The sequence below is a fragment of the Mobula birostris genome, chromosome 7, assembly GCF_030028105.1.
Source record: "Mobula birostris isolate sMobBir1 chromosome 7, sMobBir1.hap1, whole genome shotgun sequence".
Taxonomy (NCBI): Eukaryota; Metazoa; Chordata; class Chondrichthyes; order Myliobatiformes; family Myliobatidae; genus Mobula; species Mobula birostris.
The window spans coordinates 16,755,213-16,778,391 of record NC_092376.1 but is presented as its reverse complement, the minus strand read 5'-3'; the positions used below and the strand labels follow the sequence as shown (position 1 = coordinate 16,778,391).

The 23,179-nt window shown below is 41.3% G+C and overlaps 1 protein-coding gene across 2 annotated transcripts in view; it reads left to right on the top strand.

Moving 5' to 3' along the window:
* akap17a (A kinase (PRKA) anchor protein 17A) overlaps positions 1-15,781 on the top strand; it is an 80,873-nt gene extending 65,092 nt beyond the window's left edge. For both annotated transcript variants that reach the window (XM_072262662.1, XM_072262661.1), the window contains exons 3-5: positions 154-302; positions 2,870-3,101; positions 11,614-15,781. In XM_072262662.1, the coding sequence (XP_072118763.1) occupies positions 154-302; positions 2,870-3,101; positions 11,614-12,672 (1,440 nt within the window). In that variant the 3' untranslated portion in view covers positions 12,673-15,781. The remainder of the gene's footprint in view (positions 1-153; positions 303-2,869; positions 3,102-11,613) is intronic.
* The last annotated feature ends 7,398 nt before the right edge of the window (positions 15,782-23,179 follow it).

Sequence of the window (23,179 nt, the reverse complement as noted above, 5' to 3'; positions counted from 1 at the left end):
CATAACACTGGGCCACAAACACGGAATGTGCTTGATGAAGATAATGGAAGCCTGTCAGAATAAAGTAGAAGTTTCCCTTCAGGATTAATACTTGATGATTTGAGAAGAAAAATGGGGTCCAAAAATGTTTTCAGAGGCATTCTTGTATTCTAGGTGACATTTGACACGACAAAGCACCTAAGTGACTCGTCAATCAGGAGGAGACAGATGGAGCGACAGAAGCTGCAGGAACTGGAGCTACAGCGGGAAGAGCAGAAGCGGCGTGAGAAAGAGGAGGAAGAGCGACGAAAAGATGAAGAAAGGTACACTGGCTTAACTGAGATGAAATCAACATATGAACAGCAGTATTTCACAGCAGACATGCAGTATAAACATCACTAATGCTGAGTCAAGGAGAGGTTGCAGTTCTCCAATCAGCAGGGGAGAGGTGTTGCTTTTATTTTGAAGGACATCAGCCGTATAGGTGACACATTATTTAATTTATTTTTGTTGCTTCATCAATAATATTTGGAAAATACCTAAAGGTAGAATTAATTTGGCACAGGGTACCACACCTGCTGAGATTGCTTTTGACAAATGACTGAGCTGAGATGTCACCTGCTGAACTTTCCCATGTCCAACCATCTGTTCTTTTTAACTCGGTTTGAAAGTAATTGATACCGTAAGTTCAGCATCACATCTGTCATTTGATCAGTCTTGACAGAAGGTAGAATCAGCTTGGAATGCTTGGATAAGGGAACCAATTTCTCCTTGTCTTAAACATTAACTTTGAAAAGCACATCCTCATTTTATCATGGGGGATTGAGGCACATTAAACATATAGGAGGTACCTAATAAAGTGGCCACTGAGTGTATGCTTGTGATCTTCTGCTGCTGTAGCCCATCCACCTCAAGGTTTGACATGTGCATTCAGAGATGCTCTTCTGCACACCACTGTTGTAGTTTGTGGTTATTTGAGTTACTCTCACCTCCCTGCCAGCTTGAACTTGTCTGGCCGTTCTCATCCGACTTCTCTCATTAACAAGACATTTTTTTTCCCACAGAACTGCTGCTCACTGGATGCTTTTTTGTTTTCCACGCCATTCTCTGTAAGTCCTAGAGACTTGTGCTGGAAATCCCAGGAGATCAGCAGTTTCTGAGATACTCAAACCACCCTTTCTGGCACCAACAAACATTCCATGGTCAAAGTCATTTAGGTCACATTTCTTCCCTATTCTAATGTTTAGTCTGACCTCTTGACCATGTCCGCATACTTTATGCGTCAAGTTGCTGCCATTTGATTGGGTGGTTTGCATTAAAGAACAGGTGTGCCTAATAAAGTGACCACTGTGTGTAGAAAGTAAGGAAGCAAAAAAAATGTTTATAAACATTTTTTATGTGACTCTGAACTGCGATATCTTTGTCATGTGAAATTGCTTGCTTTGATAGCTTCTTTCAGCCTCATGATGTCCACTACAGAGAAGAAGGGATGCAGTATCATTGAAAGGTAAACTTGAATTGATGTAGCACCTTTCACCATCTCAAGATGCCCTAGAGTGCATCACATCATAGTTTTGAAGGGTGTTTGCTATTTTAAGATAGGAAAAGCAGCAGACACTTTGTGCACTGCCAGCTCAGAATATAAGGGTCTTGGCCCAAAACGTCGACTGTTTGCTCCTCTCTGTAGATACTACAAGATGCTGGAGGAAGTTGGCAGGTCAGGCAGCATCTATAGAAAGGATGGGTGCAGTCTGACCTGCTGAGTGCCTCCAGCATTTTGTACACGTTACTCTGAATTTCCAGTATCTGCACAATATCTTGTCTTTCTCCTCTCTATACATACTGCCTGACTGACTGAGTTCCTCCAGAATTTTGTGCATGTTGACCAGATTTTGTGCCTTGAAGTCCATTGATTGCGGAGATAAAACATATAAAACATAATATTGTGGAGTCTTTATATCAACTGTTGAAGGCCTTAGTAATGGTCTGTCCAACTGGTCTGCTTCCTAGCAATCTAGTCAAGATTGCTCTGGGCCTGTACTCACTGAAGTTCAGAAGAACAGGGGTGGGGAGGGAGTATCTCATTGAAACTTATCGAATATTGAAAGGCCCGGATAGAGTGGACGTGGAGAGGATGTTTCTGACGGAGGGCACAACCTCAGAATAGAAGGATATCCCTTTGAGAACAGAAATGAGAAATTTCTTTAGCCAGAGAGTGGTGAATCATTGGAATTCATTGCTGCATGCATCTGTGGAGGCTAAGTTGTTAGGTGGAGTATCCTAGCCTCTAGAATATGCATTGTGAGGGCAATAGATGAAGGTTGATAGGGTCCTGATTAGTAAGGGCATCAAAGGTTACGGGGAGAAGACAGGAGAATGTGGTTGAGAGGGATAATAAATCAGCCATGATGGGACAGCAGAGCAGACTTGATGGTCTGAATGGCCGAATTCTGCTCCCATATCTTATGGTCTCATTCATTCACAGTTAAGTCAGAATACACTGGTCCAGAAACTACTGCCATGCTAATGTGGTACGTTTGCTGTTTTGTGCAGGCCTGATCCTATTTAAAATGGGCTTATAAGTTTTACTGTCATTGAGCTGTTTCGGTAAGCTTCATTTTCATTGATCTTATCAGGCTAATAGGAATACTGCAATATTATTGAAACACATGTGATTCGAACGATAGCTATAACCTGAGGTAATAATGAAAGGAAATTTATATTGATGGAGATTTCTATTGCTAGTTTTTGTTCAAGACTGTAAGTGTTTTTCCTTCTACTCAGACCCCAATTTAAGTCAGCCTGCCCTATGTCATACCTTTTGGAATTTTACAGTGCCTGCAGAGTGGAGTGCTAATGGCTTTACTTAATGTGCTTCCGTTTCTTCCAGGAAACAGAGAGAGTTTGAAGAGCAGGAGAGAGAAAAGAAGAGAGAGGAAAAGGTCAGAAAGAGGGAGCAAAAGCAGAAGGAGCGGGAGGAGCGGCGGAATGTGCGTAAGCTGCAGCGGGAGGAGCAGAAGAAGCTGCAGGAGAAAATAGCTCTGGAGGAAAGAAAACTCCTGTTGGCACAGAGGAACCTGCAGTCTATCCGCCTTATTGTAGAGCTTCTCAGCAGAGCCAAGGTGAGTGTCTGAAAATTATAGCTGCATTGTTCGGATTTAACGTCATCAGCTGCTGCTTAATCCTGTTACACTCTGGTAAGACATTAAGATCTTGAGATTGTCCTGCCACTCATAGAAATACCTCAAATTATTGTTTTGAATATAAAATCTGTAATGGATATAACTAACCTGCCATCAGAGATGGGGTTTCAGGAGCTTGAAGACACATATTCAATGTTTTAGGAACAGCTTCTTCCCCTCCATCATCAGGTTTTTGAATGGACAATGAACAGTACCTCACGATCTTTGCACTACTTATTTAATTTTTTATATATATTTCTTATAATTTATTGTATTTTTATGTATTGCACTGCCTGCAGCTGCAATACAACAAATTTCATGCATGTGTCATTGATAATAAAGCTGATTCTGTTTCTAACATTGCTACTCAAAATGACATTGGCTGGAAAGACCTATGGAACGTCTGAATATGTGTGCAAGGTTTTTATTTTAAGTGCATGGCAAATCTGAGTCTTAATCCCATCCAGATACCTTGATTACATATCCCTTAATATCCTTGCCTGACAAAGACAAGACTGAATTTAGCCGTCTGTCTTACAGAAGAAAGCTTTATAAATTGGAGTGTTTATTACTACAACAGACCAAATTACCTGCTGTAGTGCTGATCGGATTTTAAAGCTTCTTTGTATACTTCTCAGTGGTGTTGTCAAGGCAATGAGCTGCCCATATACATAGGAATTGAAGATACTCATGGATTTTTTTTTATTATTGAAATGACAATGTCAGTGAAATGATATTGAAAGGCATTTAGAAACATGGTACTTGAGTACTGCTTGATTTTGCATCACTGTAGAGACAGCAGATCACAGCCAAATTGGATGCATCATTGGATGCTAACTGCAAGGATCAGAATCAGCTTTATTTTCACTAACGTATGTTGTGAAACCTGTTGTCTTGCAGTGCAATGCAAGACAAAGAAATTATTGTAAATACAAAAATACATGAATAGTGCAAAAGGCAGATAAAGGAGTGTTCGTGGATTGTTTAGGTATCCGATGGCAGAGAAGAAAAAATTGTTATTAAAGCTTTGAGTGTGGTTCTTCAGCTCCTGTACCTCAAGTTCAGGTTTAATTTTAATTGTCATTCAACCCTACATGAATACCCATTTATACAGCTAAACGAAACAGTTTTATCCCAGGGTTAAGGAGCAAAACACAGTACCAACATTCACACACAGCACAATGCACATACAAGATATCAGTAAAATACAGTCACACAAAAAAAAATATACTCCAAGACCCCCTGAGTCCATAAATGTTACAGCAATCTGCAGTTGAACATAATACAGCTTGTCTTTTGCCGAGCGACTTCAGCTTGGACGTGGCACCACAGCCTCCAGTGGAGTGCAGCAACTGACGCCTCTACCCTGGGGAATTGTAAATAGGCAACCCTGCACTGAGTCCTCGTCCCCCTTACGACCGAAGCCATGCAGCTCTCCTGCTGTCTGCCATTGAATCGGTGAATTGGACTTGCAGCGTTTCAGATTAACAATGTCCAACAGGGCCTTGTGATCACAAGAAAAGTGACTAAGGCAATCACGCTCTGCACCTTTGCTCTGATGTGCCTTCTGATGCAGGAAGCAGTACAAGCAGCTCCTTCACTTTCTCCATCAACAAGCAGCTCGCTGATGGGGTAGACCTGCGGTACTTTATGTTCTTAATGTCCATTTGGGTCATGTGAGAGCAAAGAATATGTTTGAAAAAGACAATAACAGCTTTGATTGACCCCATAGAAGCCACTGCCATCTTAAGAGAAGTTACCGCCTCTGATGGTGGTATTGAGAAGAGTGCATGTCCCAGATGATGATAAGACTATAAGATATTTGAGTGGAAGTAGGCTATTCAGCCCATTGAATCTGCTGTTCCATTCAATCATGGGCTGATCCAATTATTCCAGCTATCCCTCTCCCCTGCCTTCACCCCATGCTCTGGCTAATCAAGAACCTATTTATCTCTGCCTTAAATGCACCCAATGACTTGGCCTCCACAGCTGCTCGTGGCAACAAATTCCACAGATTTACCACCCTCTGTCTAAAGTAATTTCTCCACATCTCAGTTCTAAAAGAATGTCCTTCAGTCCTGAAGTCGTGCCCTCTTGTCCTAGAATCCCCTACCATGGGAAATAACTTTGCCTTGTCTAATCTATTCAGGCCTTTTAACATTCAGAATGTTTCTATGAGATCCCCCTTCATTCTCCTGAACTCCAGGGGATACGGCCCAAGAGCTGCCAGACATTCCTCATGCGGTAACCTTTTCATTCCTGGAATCATTCTTGTGAATCTTCTCTGAGCGCTCTCCAATGTCAGTATATCCTTTTTCTAAAATAAGGAGCCCAAAACTGCACACAGTACTCCAAGTGTGGTCTCCCGACTGCCCTATAGAGCCTCAACATCACATCCCTGCTCTTATATTCTATACCTCTAGAAATGAATGCCAACATTGCATTCGCCTTCACAGCAGACTCAGCCTGGAGCTTAAACTGAAGGGTATCTTGCACAAGGACCCCCAAGTCCCTTTGCATCTCTGCATTTTGAATTCTCTCCCCATCTAAATAATAGTCTGCCTGTTTATTTTTTCCACCAAAGTGCATGACCATACACTTCCCAACATTGAATTTCATTTGCCACTTCTTTGCCCATTCCCCTAAACTACCTCAGTCTCTCTGCAGGCTCTCTGTTTCCTCAACACTACCCACTCCTCCACCTATCTTTGTATCATCGGCAAATTTAGCCACAAATTCATTAATACCGTAGTCCAAATTATGGACATACATCGTAAAAAGTAGCGGTCCCAACACTGACCCTTGTGAAACTGCACTGGTAACTGGCAGCCAGCCTGAATAGGATACCTTTATTCCCACTCTGTTTTCTGCCGACCAGCCAATGCTCCACCCATGCTAGTAACTTCCCTGTAATTCCACGGGCTCTTATCTTGCTAAGCAGCCTCATGTGCGACACCTCGTCAAAGGCCGTTTGAAAATGTAAGTGCACCACGTTTACTGCATCTCCTTTGTCTACCCTGCTTGTAATTTCCTCAAAGGATTGCAGTAGGTTTGTTGGGCAGGATTTTCCTTTCAGGAAACCATGCTGGCTTTGAACTGTCTTGTCATGTGCCTCCAAGTACTCCGTAATCTCAACCCTAACAATCGATTCCAACTTCCCAACCACTGATGTCAGGCTAACAGGTCTATAGCTTCCTTTCTGCTGCCTCCCACCCTTATTAACTAGAGAAGTAACATTTGCAATTTTCCAGTCATCTGGTACAGTGCCAGAATCTATTGTATCTTGAAAGATCATGGTTAATACCTCCACAGTCTCCAGCTACTTCCTTCAGAACCCAAGGGTGCATTTCATCAGGTCCAGGGGATTTATCCACCCTCAGACCATTGAAGCTTCCTGAGCACCTTTTCAGTCGTAATTTTCACTGCACAAACTTCACTTCCCTGACACTCTTGAATGTCTGGTATACTGCAGACGTCATTTCTCATTACCATATCTTCAGCACCATTTTGTATTGGTCCTATATCTACCCTCCATTCTCATTTACCCTTTATATGCTTAAGAAAGCTTTTAGTATCTTCTTTGATATTAGTCGACAGCTTCCTTTCATAATTCATCTTTTCCTTCCTAATGACCTTCTTGATCCAAGCTGACCTTCTAATGACCTATATTATATGATGATAATATAGATGCTGCCGCCTTTAGGCATCGTCTCATGAAAATGTCTTTGTTGGTATCGGTGGTTGAGCCTGTGAAGGAGCTAGCTGAGTCTCAACCTTCTGCAGCCTCGTGTGCATTGGAACCTCCATACCAGGCAGTGATGCAACCAATGAAAATGCCCTCCACATTACGTCTGCAAAAATTTGGTAAAGTCTTGGGCATATCAAATCTTGTCAAATTCCTAATGAAGTAGAGCATTTGATGTGACTTCTTCATGATTGTATCAATATACAGTGTTGAGACCATAATGGATCCTCTGAGATGTTGGCACCCAGGAACTTGAAGCTGCTCACTCTGTCCATCATTGACTTCTCAATGAGGACTGGTGTTTATTCTCCTGACTTGCCCTTCTTGAAGTCTATAATCAGTCTATAACCAACGGACTCTCACAGCTACCTGGACTACACCTCGTCCCACCCTGTTACATGTAAAAATGCCATCCCCTTCTCTCAATTTCTCTGTCTCTGCCGCATCTGCTCTCAGTATGAGGCTTTTCATTCAAGAACGAAGGAGATGTCCTCCTTTTTCAAAGAAAAGGGCTTCCCTTCCTCCACCATCAATGCTGTTCTCTACCGCATCTCTTCCATTTCACACACGTCTGCTCTTACCCCATCCTCCCACCATACTACCAGAGGTAGAGTTCCGCTTGTCCTCACCAACCACCCTACCAGCCTCTGTATTCAGCACATGATTCTCCGAAACCACTGCCACCTCCAACTTGATTCCACCACCAAATGCATCTTTCCTTCTCCCCCCCCCCCGCCCCCCGCTTTCCACAAGGATCGCTCCCTAAGTGACTCCTTTGTCCATTCTTCCCTCCCTACTGATCTCCATCCTGGCACTTATCCTTGCAAGCAGAACAAGTGCTTCACCTGCCCCTACATCACCGCCCTCACTGTCATTCAGGGCCCCATGCAGTAATTCCAGGTGAGGCGACACTTCACCTGTGAGTCTGTTGGGGTCATATATTGTGTTCTTTTGAGGCCTCTTGTATATTGTTGAGACCCGACGTAGCTTGGGAGACCGCTTCGCCAAGCAGCTATGCTCCATCCACCAGAACAAGTGGGATCTCCCAGTGGCCACCCATTTTAATTCCACTTCCCATTCCCATTCCGATATGTCCATCCATGACCTTCTTCACTGTTCGGATAAGGCCACACTTAGGTTGGAGGAACAACACTTTGTGTTTCGTTTGGCTAACCTCCAACTTCATGGCATGAACATCAATTTCTCTTTCTTTTTTTTCCAATATTTTTATTAAATTTATTGAATTTCATATATGTACAGAATTCATAAGGATACTTACTATAAACCAAAATAAGGTAGCAAATAATGCACTATATATAAATCATACTGATACAATCACGGTATCCCATATTCATGATCAGTCAAATAAAATAAATTGAATTATGAAATACAATAATATGGTTAATTATATTATTTAAAGAATCTACACCCACTACCAAGACAAAGCTAGTTGGTAAAAAAAAACAAAAAAGAGTACTTTACCATATAGTATTTTATAATAATAGCCCAGATCTATATTTTAATAACAATAACAATTCAAAGGTTTTCAAAATAGTTCAGAAAGGGTCCCCATAACATTTGAAAATCTTGATTAGAATCAGAAATCGAATAGTGAATCTTCTCTAAATTTAAACATGACATAACATCGCATAACCATTGAGCATGTGTGGGGGGGGCAACCTGCTTCCATTTAAACAAGATCGCCCTCCTAGCCATAAGAGAAATAAAAGCCAGTACCCGCAAATGAGAAGGCTCCAAAATTATAGCTGTTTCCTCAACAATACCAAATAAGGATTGGGCTTAAAATTAAATTTAAAAAAATACATCAATTTCTCAAGCTTCCTGTAATGCCTCCACCCCCTCTTCACCATTTCCCATTCCCTTGTCCCTCTCATGTTATCTTCCTGCCTGCCCATTGCATCCCTCTATTGTTTCCCCTACCCCACTTTTCTTCTTTCTTCCATGGCCTTCTGTCTCTTTCACCAATCAACTTCCTAGCTCCTTGTTTCATCTCTCCCCCTCCAAGCTTCACCTATCACCTGGCATTTCTCTTTCTCCTCCCCCCACCTTTCAAACCTACGCAGCTTTTTTTCTTCAGTCCTGCCGAAGGGCTTCGGCCCAAAACGTCGACTATACTTTTTTCTATAGATGCTGCCTGGCCTGCTGAGTCCCTCCAGCAGATTGTGTGTGTGAGTGTGTCGCTCAGATTTCCAGCACCTGCAGATTTTCTCTTGCCAATAATCAGTTCTTTGGTCATGCTGCTGTTGAGTGTGAGGTTGTGGTTGCAACACCACTCAACTAGCCATGCATGCACTCTCTCATGCATGTACGCCTCCTCACCACCGATGTTTTACGCCTGATGAGTGACTCTCTGAAGAGGTTTGGATTATTATTCTGGTCCTCCCTATAATAAAAATTGTATACTACTGAGCTTGATGTTCAGCACATCCATTTACTGGCCTTCTAGGAAATGATAAACAGAAAAATAGTCATACTTTTAAAACTTGAATGAGGATTTTAATCTTTCAATTATGGTTGCAAAATTGCTAATTCATGTTGTAGTTTGGAAAGCAAAAATAGTTACAGGTATTGAAAATCAGAAATAAAAGTGCTGGGCAGAAAATACTGAGGGAGCCACAGTAGCGTAGTGGTTCGTGTGACACTATTACAGCTCAGGGCATTTCAGAGTTCAGTTCCGGCACGGTTCTATAAGGAGTATCGGTATGTCCTCCCTGTGGAATGCATGGGCTTTTCTCTGAGTGCTCTGGTTTCCTCCCACAGTCCAAAGATACATTGGGTAGGTTATTTAGTCTTTGTAAATTGTCCCCTGATTAGGTTAAGGTTAGTTGAGTTTGTCAGGGATTGCTGAGGTGGTGTATCTTGAAGGACCTACTAAATAAATAATCTTCATCACTGCCATGTTAAAAGGTGCGGGGAGTTGAGGGGATATGGTGACCTTTCTGTGAAATGGTCTGTATCATAATTTTCCACAATGTAATTGCAAATGCGCCATGAACTATGGGCTGAAAGAGAAATAAATTTTGCTCACTTTCTCTGTGAGTAAACTTTATTCTGTATCTCCAAATTTTGAGTGGTGATTTGTCAATTCTGCAAATTCTCTATTACCTGAACAGCCATAATGCATGGGGTTGCCTGTACTCAGCAAGTCAGGCAGCATATGCACAGAGAAAAATGAGAGCGTAAGACATGGGAACAGAATTAAGTCATTCATCCCATAAAGTCTGCTCCACCATTCCATCATGGTTGATTTATTATCCCATTCAACCCTTTTGATGCCAAGAACCAAGAACCTGGCAACTTCCGCTTTAAATATACCAGATGAGTTGGCCTCCATAGCCATTGTGGCAATAAATTCTGCAAATTCAGCAACCTTTGGCTAAAGAAATTCCTCATCGTTTCTATTCTAAGGGGACGTTCTTGTATTTTGAGTCTGTACCCTCTGATCCTGGACTCCCTTACGACAGGAAACTCCCTCTCCATGTCCACTCTATGTACGTCTTAAAGTATTCAGTAGGTTTCAATGAGATATCCGTTCATTCTTCTAAACTCCAGCGACTATGGGGCTGAGCCATCAAATGCTCCTCATATTTTAAGCCTGATTAATTGCTTCAAATTTGGCTGCAACTCTCCATCGCTGCTGATAACAACACCATGACTCGTATTATCATCAGTTCAGATGGAGGGTCATTGACCTGCCACACTTAACTTTGCTTCTGTCTACACAGATACCTTCCAATTGCTCAGCGTTACCAGCACTTAAAGTTCTTAGGTAATGGTTTAGTTCACCTGTCACAAGAACTGATAAAGTGAAATCAATCGTAAAGTGTAAACAGTGTAATTCGCTACAAAGACAGACTTTCCTGGTGGCCACCCATTAAGATCTTAAGATTATGAGGAGAATGTGAGGGATAATAAATCAGCCATAATGAAATGGCCAAGCAGATTCAACAGTCCAAATAGCCTAATTCTGCTCCCATGTGTTAATTCTACTTCACTTTCCCATTCCAACATGTTGGTCCAGGATGAGGCCACTCTCAGTTTGGAGGAGCAACACCTCATTCTATCTGGGTAGCCTCACCTGACAGAAATTGATTTTCATCCTAAATTAGTAATTTCTTCTGCCCTTCCCTTCCCTTCTTTTTCTATTCCCCATTCTAGCTCCCCTCTCACCACTTCTCACCTCCCTGTGGTGCCCCTTTCTCCTTTCTTCTATCGTCCACTCTCCTCGTCAGATTTCTTCTTCAGTCCTTTACCTTTTCAACCTATCCACTTTCACCTTCTCTTTTTGCCCTCCCCTACCTACTTACCTTTACCATCACTTGGATTTGTGTATTATGTGTCAGCTTGCACTCTTTCACTCTTCTCTCTCTCCCCCCCCCCCCAAAAAACCACCACCTGGTTTCTTCCTTCTTCCTCACCAGCCCTGTTGAAGGGTCCCAGCTCAAATCAATGTCCATTTATTCCTTTCCATAGATGTTGCCTGACTTGCTGAGTTCCTCCTGTATTTTGTGTGTGTTGCTCTGCAGAATCTCTTGTTTATAAGTGTTTCTAGGTCAACAACATCTTAAGTAAACCTAGAGTTTTTATTTGGGATTTCCAACATCCACAAAGTTCATACCCTGTCGAAGTCTTTTCATTTTCAAATAGACTAGTTTATCTCTCGTTGATTCTGACTGTCGCCTACAGGTTGGTAAACAGCAGGAACTGGAGGCACGTCAAGCGGAAGCTGCCCGCCTCCAGCGAATGGAAGAAAAGCGACGGCAGCAAGAGGCTGAGCTCAGGCGGGTTGAGGAGGAGAAAGAACGCGTCGTGGAGCTTCAGCAGAAGGAGAAGGAGCTGAGGGAAAAACTACTGGAAAACCTCAAGCGGAAGGAGAGTGAAAATCAGCAGAAGGAGGAGGTGTCAAAGCCCAGCCAGGCAGGCCAAGTAGCTCACAAGAAGGCTATAGTTAGTGTATCCCCTGTGTTGGCAACTGCTATTGCTACATCTGCTCAGGCTGGTACCAGTCGGACTGTAAGCCATGATGCAGTTGTGCATGGCAAGAGTGTGCCGCTTGATGCGGATGTAAATGGGCACACTGATGCGGCTGAAAGGTATGTCAATAATTTGGATCAGGCCCAACCTCAAAGGAATACGAATTCTGCCGAACGTCGAAGTGGTGACAAGTGTGCGCAGAATGAGCAGTGTGCTACCGCAGTGGCTAATAGTCAAGGACTTTCCTCACAGGAATGCTGTGGTAAAAAGAGTAGATATCAGAATGGCCCCAGCCACAAAGAGAAAGAGCAGCAAAGCGACCCTATCAGTGCTGAAACCCGCCAGTTGCAAAAGGACCCTAACAAAGGAGGCAACTCCCGCAAGAGCAGCAGCAGTAGCAGTGAGCATAGCAGGAACTGGAGGGACTCGAGCAGTGACAGTAGCTGCCGCCATCGCGAATGGAGCCGGCACCAGTCCCGCTCGAGGAAGGACAGCGGCCGGCATGGCAGGGAGCAGGGCCGCGGTCGTCGTGACTCCAGCCGTGAGCGGAAACGGTATAAGAGCAGGGAGCGGGCCAGTGGCCGGTGGGCCGCCAGCCGGGAGAGGAACCTGGGCGGGGAGCAGAGGCGCTGGCGGCCCAGCTCGAGCAGAGAGCGGGCCCGTCACCGGAAAAGCGCGAGCAGAGAGCGCAGCCGGCACCACAGAGACTCCAGCAGGGAGCGCAGCCACCATAGGGACTCCATTAAGGGACGCAGTCATCATCGGAGGTAGTCAGGCCAGCCACAGATAACAGCAGAGGGCATCAGACTCAACAATTCAGAGCTTCAGGTGAACCATGGACAAACTAATTTACAAATGTAGTGTGGTAAGATTGTTGTGTGAGATAAAACTAAACCATAAAGGCAAGTGCCACTTGGATTGATAGTTTGCATTGAAGAAGCCTTCTTTGTTTTGGTAGGAGGGGCCAAGATTGGAAAAAACATACAATCAAAGGTTCAGCAAATTGTAATACTGTACTTCACAGAAGCTGGCTATGATTACAAGATTGTTTAACATTTCAATCATTTGGTATTTACAATACGGAACTTCCCTGGTAGAAGTTCCAATCTTTTAATGTAAATCTGATGACCTTTCATGTTTTGTTTGCAAATTATTACTGTCATGGAGTGTACATAGTGGCTGTGTTGTGGCAAGCAGCTGGATAAGGCATTTATTCTCTGAGTATAAATTCTCTGGTGAATTTTAATCAGTACTGTATATAAGAATGTTTTGTAATCTCTTGTATACTGCTGTACATGCCGTATTCTAATTATTCCACATCTTAAAACACAGTTCCTTATTGTTAATTAAACACCTAATTTATATAAATAGTGACCAGAAAAATTAATGACAAATTTGTTTTAAAGAGGCACCTAAAATTGTCGTCAGATGTCTCAGTATTTCTCACGGATATTGTAGGTTTTAGAAATGTTACCAATTAAATCTTATTTCCTGCCTTCCATTAATGGACATTGTTACTAATTGTAAACGTAGTATGGCCACAATCTGGACAGTACAGTTGCAACTCTGACAATTGCTGTAAGTAAAATTATGAGAAGCTGCAAGGGAGAGCAATCTTCATCAACTACTTAAAAAGAACCCCTTCGGGTCAAAGCCCATTTTAATGACCCATGACAGAACAAGTGAAGCAGGATTTTGTACCATTGGGTTTCTGACCCGTTATCTGATTCATTGTACAGCAATTGCTGAGAAGGGAAAGTGGGCTGTTTATGAGTGGCAGTGCTTCAGCATGAATCCATTGTTCATCTGATTCATGTGGAGTCTAGAAAGTGGCATATGATCTCCATTGTATCTTTTCAATGTAAAGAAATTTGAACCAGAGGGCAACGGACTCAACGATTCAGAGGTTTACATGAACCATGGGCAGACGTACAATACTGTGCAAAAATCTTAGGTACATGTATATAGCCAGGGTGCCCAAGACTTGCACAGTACTATATATTATGTTGTTACAGTTACCAAATAACACTTAATACTACAGAGCTAATAAAAAGCTAAGTACTCTTATTTGTTTCCCAACCACCTTCCTATTTTAACCAATGTATGGTGCTGTGCACAAGTCTTAGGCACCCGAGCTATATACATGTGGCTAAAACTTTAGCATAGTACTATAGTGTGGTAAAATTGCTATGTGTGACAAATCTAAGCCATGAAGGCAAATGCCACTTGGATTAGTAAGTTTGCATTGAAAAAACCATCTTTGGTCTGTTAGGAGCAGCCAGTTCTGGTCTGAACTGTATTAGCATTAGTCGGGTTTGTCGTCTTTATATTCCACCTTCTGAAGTTGAATAGAAATTATTTCTGAATTCCAAATGTGCCTCCCATTGGATTGTCTAATCTTCTGTCTATCATTCTGATGGTGATACTGTAATATCATTCACTCCAGTTTTAAAGTAACGGGACCAACCTGTCAAGCAATCCTCCTCGAAGATTAGCATTCTATGCAAATATGTGACAATGGTTTACCTTTGAGTGGAAATCTTGAATGTTGCCTATGAGGCAATCCCATGGTGTAACTCCAGGTACGGTTAGATTCAAAATAGACTGAACAATTCTCAATACCTCAGCTGCTGACAGCAGATCATCCTTTGCTCCATAATATTTCCAGTTGGATACACAACATAGATGATGTGTAACTGCAGGTAGGTGTTGTGTTGTAAGACTGGTTAGTGGAACTCTAGTGCTATTGACATGGGCATCTTCCAGTCAATAACAAATACTGCTTACCTCTGAGCCTTTGGAACTGTAAGAAGAATTGAATGGAAGCTGGAATGTCATCAGTTTTCTCACTTGCATCTTCCTATTGTATCTCAATCCATGATAGCAAGGGCCATACCCTGAAAGTGACTTTCTGCAGCATCTTCTCTTTCTCCATTGAGGTTTGTAACCGTGAACACTAGGGTGGGCAGGAGGGACAACTTGGGTGGGAAAAGTACATCTTGTTACCCCGCCATCTCCTCTCCTATCAGCAATTGCATTGTTCTTATTGGAAGATTTCCTTAATGACACGAGTGTGTTTGCTTTGATTGTTCTACTGTTTCTCTTTTATTTTGCTGTAGTGAGTGGAAAACAAAGATTGAAAACTGCAGCAAAACATAGGTCAAAACTCGTTCTGAATCACACTTGCCATTGGTGTGTCCTGAAACAACAAAAAAACTTAGAAATTCCTAATTTTGCTCTATCAAATTGTCAATGGTATTAAACGCAGAAAGATCAATATTAGGACTCGAGCTTAAGAAGCTATAAATAGTTCTCTGGGTAGAAATAAAGATAAAAAAATAGGGTGTCCAAAAGATGTTTTGTTTGGTTCCTGAACAACAATAACACAGTGAAAACTTTACCTATGATTGTATCTAAGATTACACTTTAAAACTGAAAGTTATTTTAGTAATTTGATAGCAGAATGAAGAGCATTGTGCTCTGAGACTTTTATTTTAAAAAGAAAAAGCCCAAACCTTTGTTTTTATCTTGAATGTTGAGCTTGTCAAATGCTGTAATGCATCATTTTGTTTTCAGTGGTGTGCATTTCCTGTTCTGTATAAAATTCCTCACTGAGAGTTGTGTAATAAATGCTGTTTCTGTTTCCATTTGTCTCTTTCCTATCATTTGCTGAATCTTCAACGTTTGCTTTTATTCCCACCAAATTTCTAAAAAAAAAATTTCCCTATATTTATTTTATCCAATCAACTGTTAATCATTTGCATCGTTTAGTAAAAAGTTTTTTTGAAATACCTTTCTCATTTGTCTTTTTTAAATTAAAATTAAGATGTAACTTTATCAAAGCTTTACACAATATTAAATGTTCACACCATGAACTGATTAAGATCTATATATAACTGAAATTGAAGCTGTATATTATCTGTTAATAATATATTAAATGTTTTGTGTATGGCCTGCATTTCCTGTGCAATTTTGTCCTCCAAATCTCTGTACAGTAAAGATGGGTTTAAGTTTCTGGTAAAAATGTTAGAATAGAAACCTGCCAATGGGAGCAAAGAAATGGATTTACAGAAACATAGAAGGAAGTGGTGAACCAATTGTTACAACAAATTTACTAACATTTATCTTGAATTTTTCTTCTATGAATCATGTGCCAATTGAAAGGTTCAAATGCATCAAATCTGAAATACATATTTTTCTATTTTAAATATATCAAGGGATTAGCTGATTTTAAAGACTAAAATTGAGATGAAATTCTTTCTGTATCTCTCCATTCTGAGTGTGTTACATTTGCTGCCCCCCGCCCCCCAATTGCTGACCTTGCCTTCAGGTGTGTAGGACTCTAGATCTTGGATTTCTTTAAACACCCCCACCTGCCTACGCCTTGTTTAAGGCACACTTTTGACAAAGTGCTTGGTCACCTGTCTTAATCCCGACTTAATATCTGAATGTCTCACATTTACCAATGTGCTAACTTAAATACAATTTGTGAAGTAAGTCTTTTCTGATAGACTTGAAGACAATAAACACCAGAAGTGCTTTCAAGTCAAGCAGCATCTATGGAAAAGTGTTATGAGAAGAGTAGAATGGGTAGATGTGTGAGAGCACGAAACTGTAAAGAGGTTTTGTAATGGATAGGGAAATAGGGAGATAGGAAACTGTGGTGTCAATTTGCCATAAATCAATTGTAAAGTTGTAAATAACATGTATATCTATACAGATACGAATAGCATAATCAAATCACTGAATCTTAAATTAGAGGAGTATTAATAAAATCATGTATAATGGAAACATTTTTACTCCCTAACGTAGTATTCAGCCCCCCCCCCCACCCTTTGTTCACACAAATGAGTATTACAACCAAGGATTTTGATCAACTTAACTGTGAATTTTTAATTGTGTACCACATGCTCCTTTTTTCACAGTAGAGTCCAAAAAACAAGGAAAAGTAAAGCCTGAAAAACTAAAAACTCAAACTGAAATGTCAGCAGTTCAGAAGTATTCACCCCCCCCCCCCCCTTGCTGAGTACTTAGCTGTGGGAGGTGGTTCAACTATTACAGCCAGCAGTCTTTTTTGGATAAGTCTGCATTAGCTTTGCACAACATTGTGTAGCAAGATTTGCCCATTCCTCCCTACAAAATTGCTCAAACTGTGACAGGTTTTTTGGGGAGTGGCAGTACATAACAATCTTGAGGTCAAGGTCATAACTGACTGGGCCCCTCAAGGACATCAGCCTTGGTTGCTCTGGCAATGTGCTTTTGGTTATTGTCCTGCTGAAAGACTTGACTTCCCTCATCAGTTTAAGCCTTCTGGCAAAAGCTGGTAGTTTTTTATCCAGGATCTCTCTGCATTTAGCAGCTTTCATCTTCCCATCAATCTTGACCAGATTTCCAGTTCCTGCTGCTGAAAAGCATCCCCGTAGCATGTTGCTACCTCCACCATACCTTTACAGTAGGGATGATGTTACCTGGCTGGTGCACAGTATTAGATTTAAGCCACGGGTACCACATGATGTTGAGGTCAATAAGTTCCACTTTAGTTACATCCAATCACAAAACCTTCCACGTCTTTACAATATCTTCTAGGTGACACTTTGCAATGTCCAGATGGGCAAAGATATGCTGTTTGTTTTTTTTTAAACCAAGGTTTCTTCCTTGCTTCTCTTCCATAAATATGTTTTTTTTTGTGCAAGGCCATGGAGATTGTGGGTCCAGTTGCAGCCATTGACATTGTCAGCTCACTGAGAGAGTGTCATAGTAGCCTCTCGTAAAAGTGCCATTCTTTGGCGACTAAGTTTAGAGGGGGGGCCTGACCTAGGCAGTGTGGCTGAGATTTCATATTTTATCTGCTTTTTCACAATGGATTGCACTGAGCTCCAAGATATGTTCAGTGTCCTGTACCCTTCCCTAGATTTGAGCTTCTCTATTACCATTTCTCTGGCTTGTCTTGAATTCTCTTTTGTCTTCATTTTGATTTGGTCTGTTGAAAATTTGCTATAAAGTTGGACCTTACCGAGAGGGAGGTTATTTATTCTTTTAAATTACTTGAAACGAGTCATCCTCCAATTTTCTACATCAACAAATTGAGCAAGTTGGTAAGGTATCTGAGGAAAATTAGTAAAGTAATTACCAAGGGGATGAATACTTTCTCAGAAGCAAAATTTTGGTTGGAAATTTTTAATAAATTGTTGACATGTTTTGGAATGTTTTGATTTGATATGATGCACAATGTTTTACATATTAGCTCAAAAATCTTACTTCACTATATTGTAAATTTAGACAAATAGACATTAAATAGTTGTAGGAGCTGAATACTTTTTCCAAGACACTGTAATTAAATAATTTCCAATTTATTGTGTGAAGAATGAGATCCTTCCCAATGGATATTTCTCCTATTCCAGCCTACTGCTGTGCTGAAGGCAGACGTGGTATCTAAGGGAATAGAAAAATCTGATCTACCATTTAAAATTAAATTGCAGGAGTGAGGCAAAAGAGGACAAACTCAACCTCATACAAAGTTAAATTTAACATTGTTGTCTGTAAATTTTTCACACATGGAATAATCAAATCACAAAATAAGCTGTTACATGAAAATGGAGTTGCAAAATTTAGAATCTTTCTTTGGGGATGTCAGTGCTATAATTCAGTAGGTGAAGGTGGGTGTGGGGGAGAGCTGTAGATACTGATTGAATGAGTTGTCAGAGAAAGTGCTTGAGGCAGTTATATTAACAACTTTTAAGCACCTGGGTAGGAAAAGTTTAAGACTATAAGACAGGAGAATGAGGGGAGATTTGATAGAGGTATACAAAATTATGAAGGGTATAGATAAGGTCTATGCGATCAGGCTCCTCCCCCCCCCCCCCAACTGAGGTTGGGTGAGACTAGAACTAGAGGTCATAGGTTAAGAGTGAAAGCTGAAATGTTTAAGGGGAACTTATCACTCAGAGGGTGGTGAGAGTGTGGAGTGAGCTGCCAGTGCAAGTAATGAATGTGGGTTTGATTTCAACGCTTAGGAGAAATTTGGATAGGTACATGTGTGGGTGTGATATAGAGGGCTATGATCCAGGTGCAGGTCAATAGGACTAGGCAATATAGTTTGGCACAGACTAGATTGGCCGAAAGACCTATTACTGTTCTGTAGTGTACTATGAGTGTATCTTGGTGGCATGAATGTCTTGGGCTGAAAGGCCCGTTTCTGTGCTGGATGACAGACTTAATGAATTAATTTGAGCTAAAGTAACATAAAACAAGCATGAGCCCCTATACAGTACATTTCTTTCCACACTGTATCTCTAACAGAATGACCCAATTTAAGTATGTACAGTATTTGATTACCTAGTTAACTTTTCTATTGCACCTGATCTTTTGTGCATAACACTTCAAATTTCCTTGCATCACCACTTTGCTTGCCATGTGCATTTTGATTTGGGAGTTCACTAGTAACTAATCACAAAAGACTCATGCAAGGGTGTGAGTTTTGAACAATGATTGATAGACTGGTCATAAGATAAAATAGATTAGTTATAAAATAAAATTGAATTGACTTTATTACTTACACCCTTCACATACATGAGTAAGATATTTAGGTTACATCTCTGAATGTGCGATTTATAGTAATTTGTAATAAATAGTATGTAAAAAAAAAACACTCCAGTAAAAATTCTTGAACCAAAGGCAGCCTATGTAGAATTCTCTGGAAGAAGCAGCATAGGTAATGATGGAGACAAAAGGGGTTGCAAGTCAAGATGATTAATTTTAAGGAAGTGAACTATATGTCTGCACCGTCACTTTGGCATCAACTTCCACATTAAAGTTTGAAGTAAATGCATTATCAAAGTGCATTTATGTCACCATATACTATTTCGAGATTCATTTTCTTGTGGACATTCACAGTAGATACAAAGAAATACGTTAGAATCAATGGAAAAACTACAGAGACAGGCAATCAATGTACAATAGAAGATTAAACCTGCAAATACAAAATAATAATATTGAGAAATGAGTTGGATAATCCTTGAAAGCGAGTCCCTGGGTTGTGAAGCTAGTTCAGTAGCGAGGTGAGTAAAGTTATCCACACTGGTTTGGGAATCTGGTGCTTGAAGGGTGGTAACTTTCCGAACTCGCTGGTGTGGGACACAAGGCTCCTGTACCCTTACCGATGGCAGCAGCAAGAAGACAGCATAGCCTTGGATGGTTGGGGGAAGGGAGAATCTTTGATGATGGATGCTGCTCTACTGTGGCATTGCTCCTCGTAGCTGTGCTTAATGGTGGAGAGGGCTTTTCCTGTGATGGACTTGGGCTGTATCCACTACTTCTTGTAGGCTTTTCTAGTCATAGGCATTGTTGTTTCAACTTAATTACTACTGACCCACCACCTTCCTCCCACCCCCAACCCTGTCTTTGTAACCCCTACACTTCACTATGTCACCACACTCTTGACTGGCTTCCCCAAGACGGCACAGGAGTTGTTTTCAAATTATCACGTCACTACCAATCCAAAAGACCATCTCACTTTCAATCAATCACTAACTCTATCCCTGCAGGTCATAAGTTTTGAAGTGTGTGTCCAGTCGCTTCTTTAACTTGAAGGATTCTGCCTCCACCACACTTTCATACTGCGATCCTATCACCTGAGTGAAAACGAAACTTATTTCCCCTCTAATTTGTCTAATAATTATATTAAATGTGTCTTGTCCTCCCTCTGTGATCCTGAGATCATCCAGAACTCTGCATTTCATTCTGACATCATATTTACTCTTTGTCTCCTTCTTAAATAAATCATCAACCTTGGTTTCAAATCCCTTTATGATTGCTGCTACGTATTACTTATAATCCTCTCCAGGTCGGTAACCCTCTGACCTATTTCTAATCCTCAAAACTGGCTGTGTTCAGCTGAGTGCGTATTCCTACATCACTGTGAAAGTAATTTATTGATTTATTTATTAATTTATTTATAATTGTTGTATGGTTATTGACTGGGAAATTAATTGGTTTGCAAGAGCAGAAGTATCATTAACTCAAGAGATTTTGCAAATGCTGTATGTCCAGAGCAACACACAAAATGCTGGAGAAACTCAGCAAGCCAAGCAGCATCCACCGAGGGGAATAAACAGTCGACATTTTTGGTTCGAGTGGCAGGTTTCACAATATAGAATCCACTTAAAGAGAAACAAATCTGCAGTAAAACTTCGATAATCTGGTATCTTGTTGTTTGGAAATTCTGATATTTCTGGCTCTCTGAGCGCTGATCTCTGTCCTTCATTTAACTCACCAGTGTACTGGTCTCGGGGCTTCCTTTGCCACATTGGACCTCTGGTTTCTGCACTCCTAAACTCACCAGGTCTCCAGCTTAAATGCTTCCTTTAAACTCATCGGGTTCACTAGAAAATGTATTATGTACATATATTTTATTTAGCGATAAATAGCAGAGTAGACTCTTCCGCCACTTCAAGCCGTGCCTTCCAGCAACTCAGATTTATTATCACCGGCATATGTCGTGTAATTTGTTAACATAGCGGCAGCAGTACAATACAATACATAATATAGAAAGAAACAAATTAAGTACATAAGTTACAGTAAGTATATATGTATATTAAATAGATTAAAAAGTGCAAAACAGAAATAATATAAAAGGTGAGGTAGTATTTATGGATTCAGTGGCCATCGAACGTGCAGCTCCTGTCGTGGAGGGTCAGACACCCTGAGCCAATAGACTGGTCCTGGACTTATTTTCCATCTGGCATAGTTTGCATTTTGTTGTTTGATTGTTTGTGGTTTTTGTATTGCTATATTTACGCTCTATTCTTGGTTGGTGCGGCTGTAACGAAACCCAATTTCCCTCGGGATCAATAAAGTATATCTATCGGATGACAGAGGGGAAGAAGCTGATCCTGAATTGTTGAGTGTGTGCCTTCGGACTCCTGTACCTGCTTCCTAATGGTAACAATGAGAAGAGGGCATTCCCTGGGTGACGGGAGTCCTCGATAATGGACGTCGCCTTTCTGAAGTACGGCTCCTTGAAGATATCTTGGATACTACGGAGATGGAGCTGACTAATTTTACAACTTTCTGTAGCTTCTTTAGGTCCTGTGCAGTAGCCTCCGCATACCAGACAGTGATGCAGCCTGTCAGAATGTTCTCCATGGTACATCTATAGATGCTGGCGTGTTTTAGGAGATAGACTCCTGATTTAACCCTAACCTAATTACAGGACAATTTACAATGACCGATTAACCCACCCGATAGGCCTTTGGACTAGGGGAAGAAACTGGAGGAGCCGGAGGAAACCCACTCATTCCACGGAGAGGATATACATGTACAGAGATCCTTTCAGATCGGCGCCGGAATTGAACTCCAAACTCCGGAATGCAACCGGCTGTAGTGGTGTTGGGCAAACAGCTACGCCACTGTGGCGTGTTATATTACTGTGCAACGTCTTTAAAAAAGTGACATAAGAGTATGGTAGAGGCCAAGTTAGAGTATCAAATAGCCCAAGAAAATTGAGCGACAGCAGATACTGGAATCTGGAGCAAAAAAAAAATACAAATAGCTGGAGGAACTCAACAAGTCAGGCAGTATTTGTGGAGCGAAATGGCTGTTCAACATTTTGGGTCAAGACCCGTCATCTGGACTGAAAGATAATGGGGATAGAGGCAGTATAAATGGGTGACTCCACCTTTCTTTCCTGTCAGAATCCATTTGCAGTCCTTTTTTGCCTCTACCTATCACCTCCCAGCAACAGTCACTATTTCCACTCTGCCTCCTCCAGCTGCTCATCACCCCTCCTCCCCTGGAACCTACTAGATCTTACCCCACCGCTTCTCCTCTGCTCTTTATTCTGACAGTCTCCTCTTTCAGTCCAGATGAATGGTCTCAACCGTCCATTTCTCTCTACAGATGCTGCCTGTCCTATTCAGTTCCTTCAGCATTTTGTGCTTCAGTCCATAAAATCTGCTTTGTGCCACCAGAATCCTATACTACTGGATTAATGGAGTTTTACTGTATTCCACATACAAGAACAGTACGCAGGCACAGCAGATGGTCCATAGTTTTGTTTTCAAAAATAATTGTGCACGCAGTACCTGGTAAAGTGGAGAGCGAATGTTTGTTCATATTCTTCTGCTGCTGTATCCCATCCACTTCAAGGTTTGATGTGTTGTGTGTTCAGACTTGCTCTGCTGCACACCACTGTTTGAACACATGTTTGAGTTCCTCTTGCCTTCCTGTCAGCTTGAACTAGTCTGGCCACTCTCCTCAGACCTCTCTCATTAACAAGGTG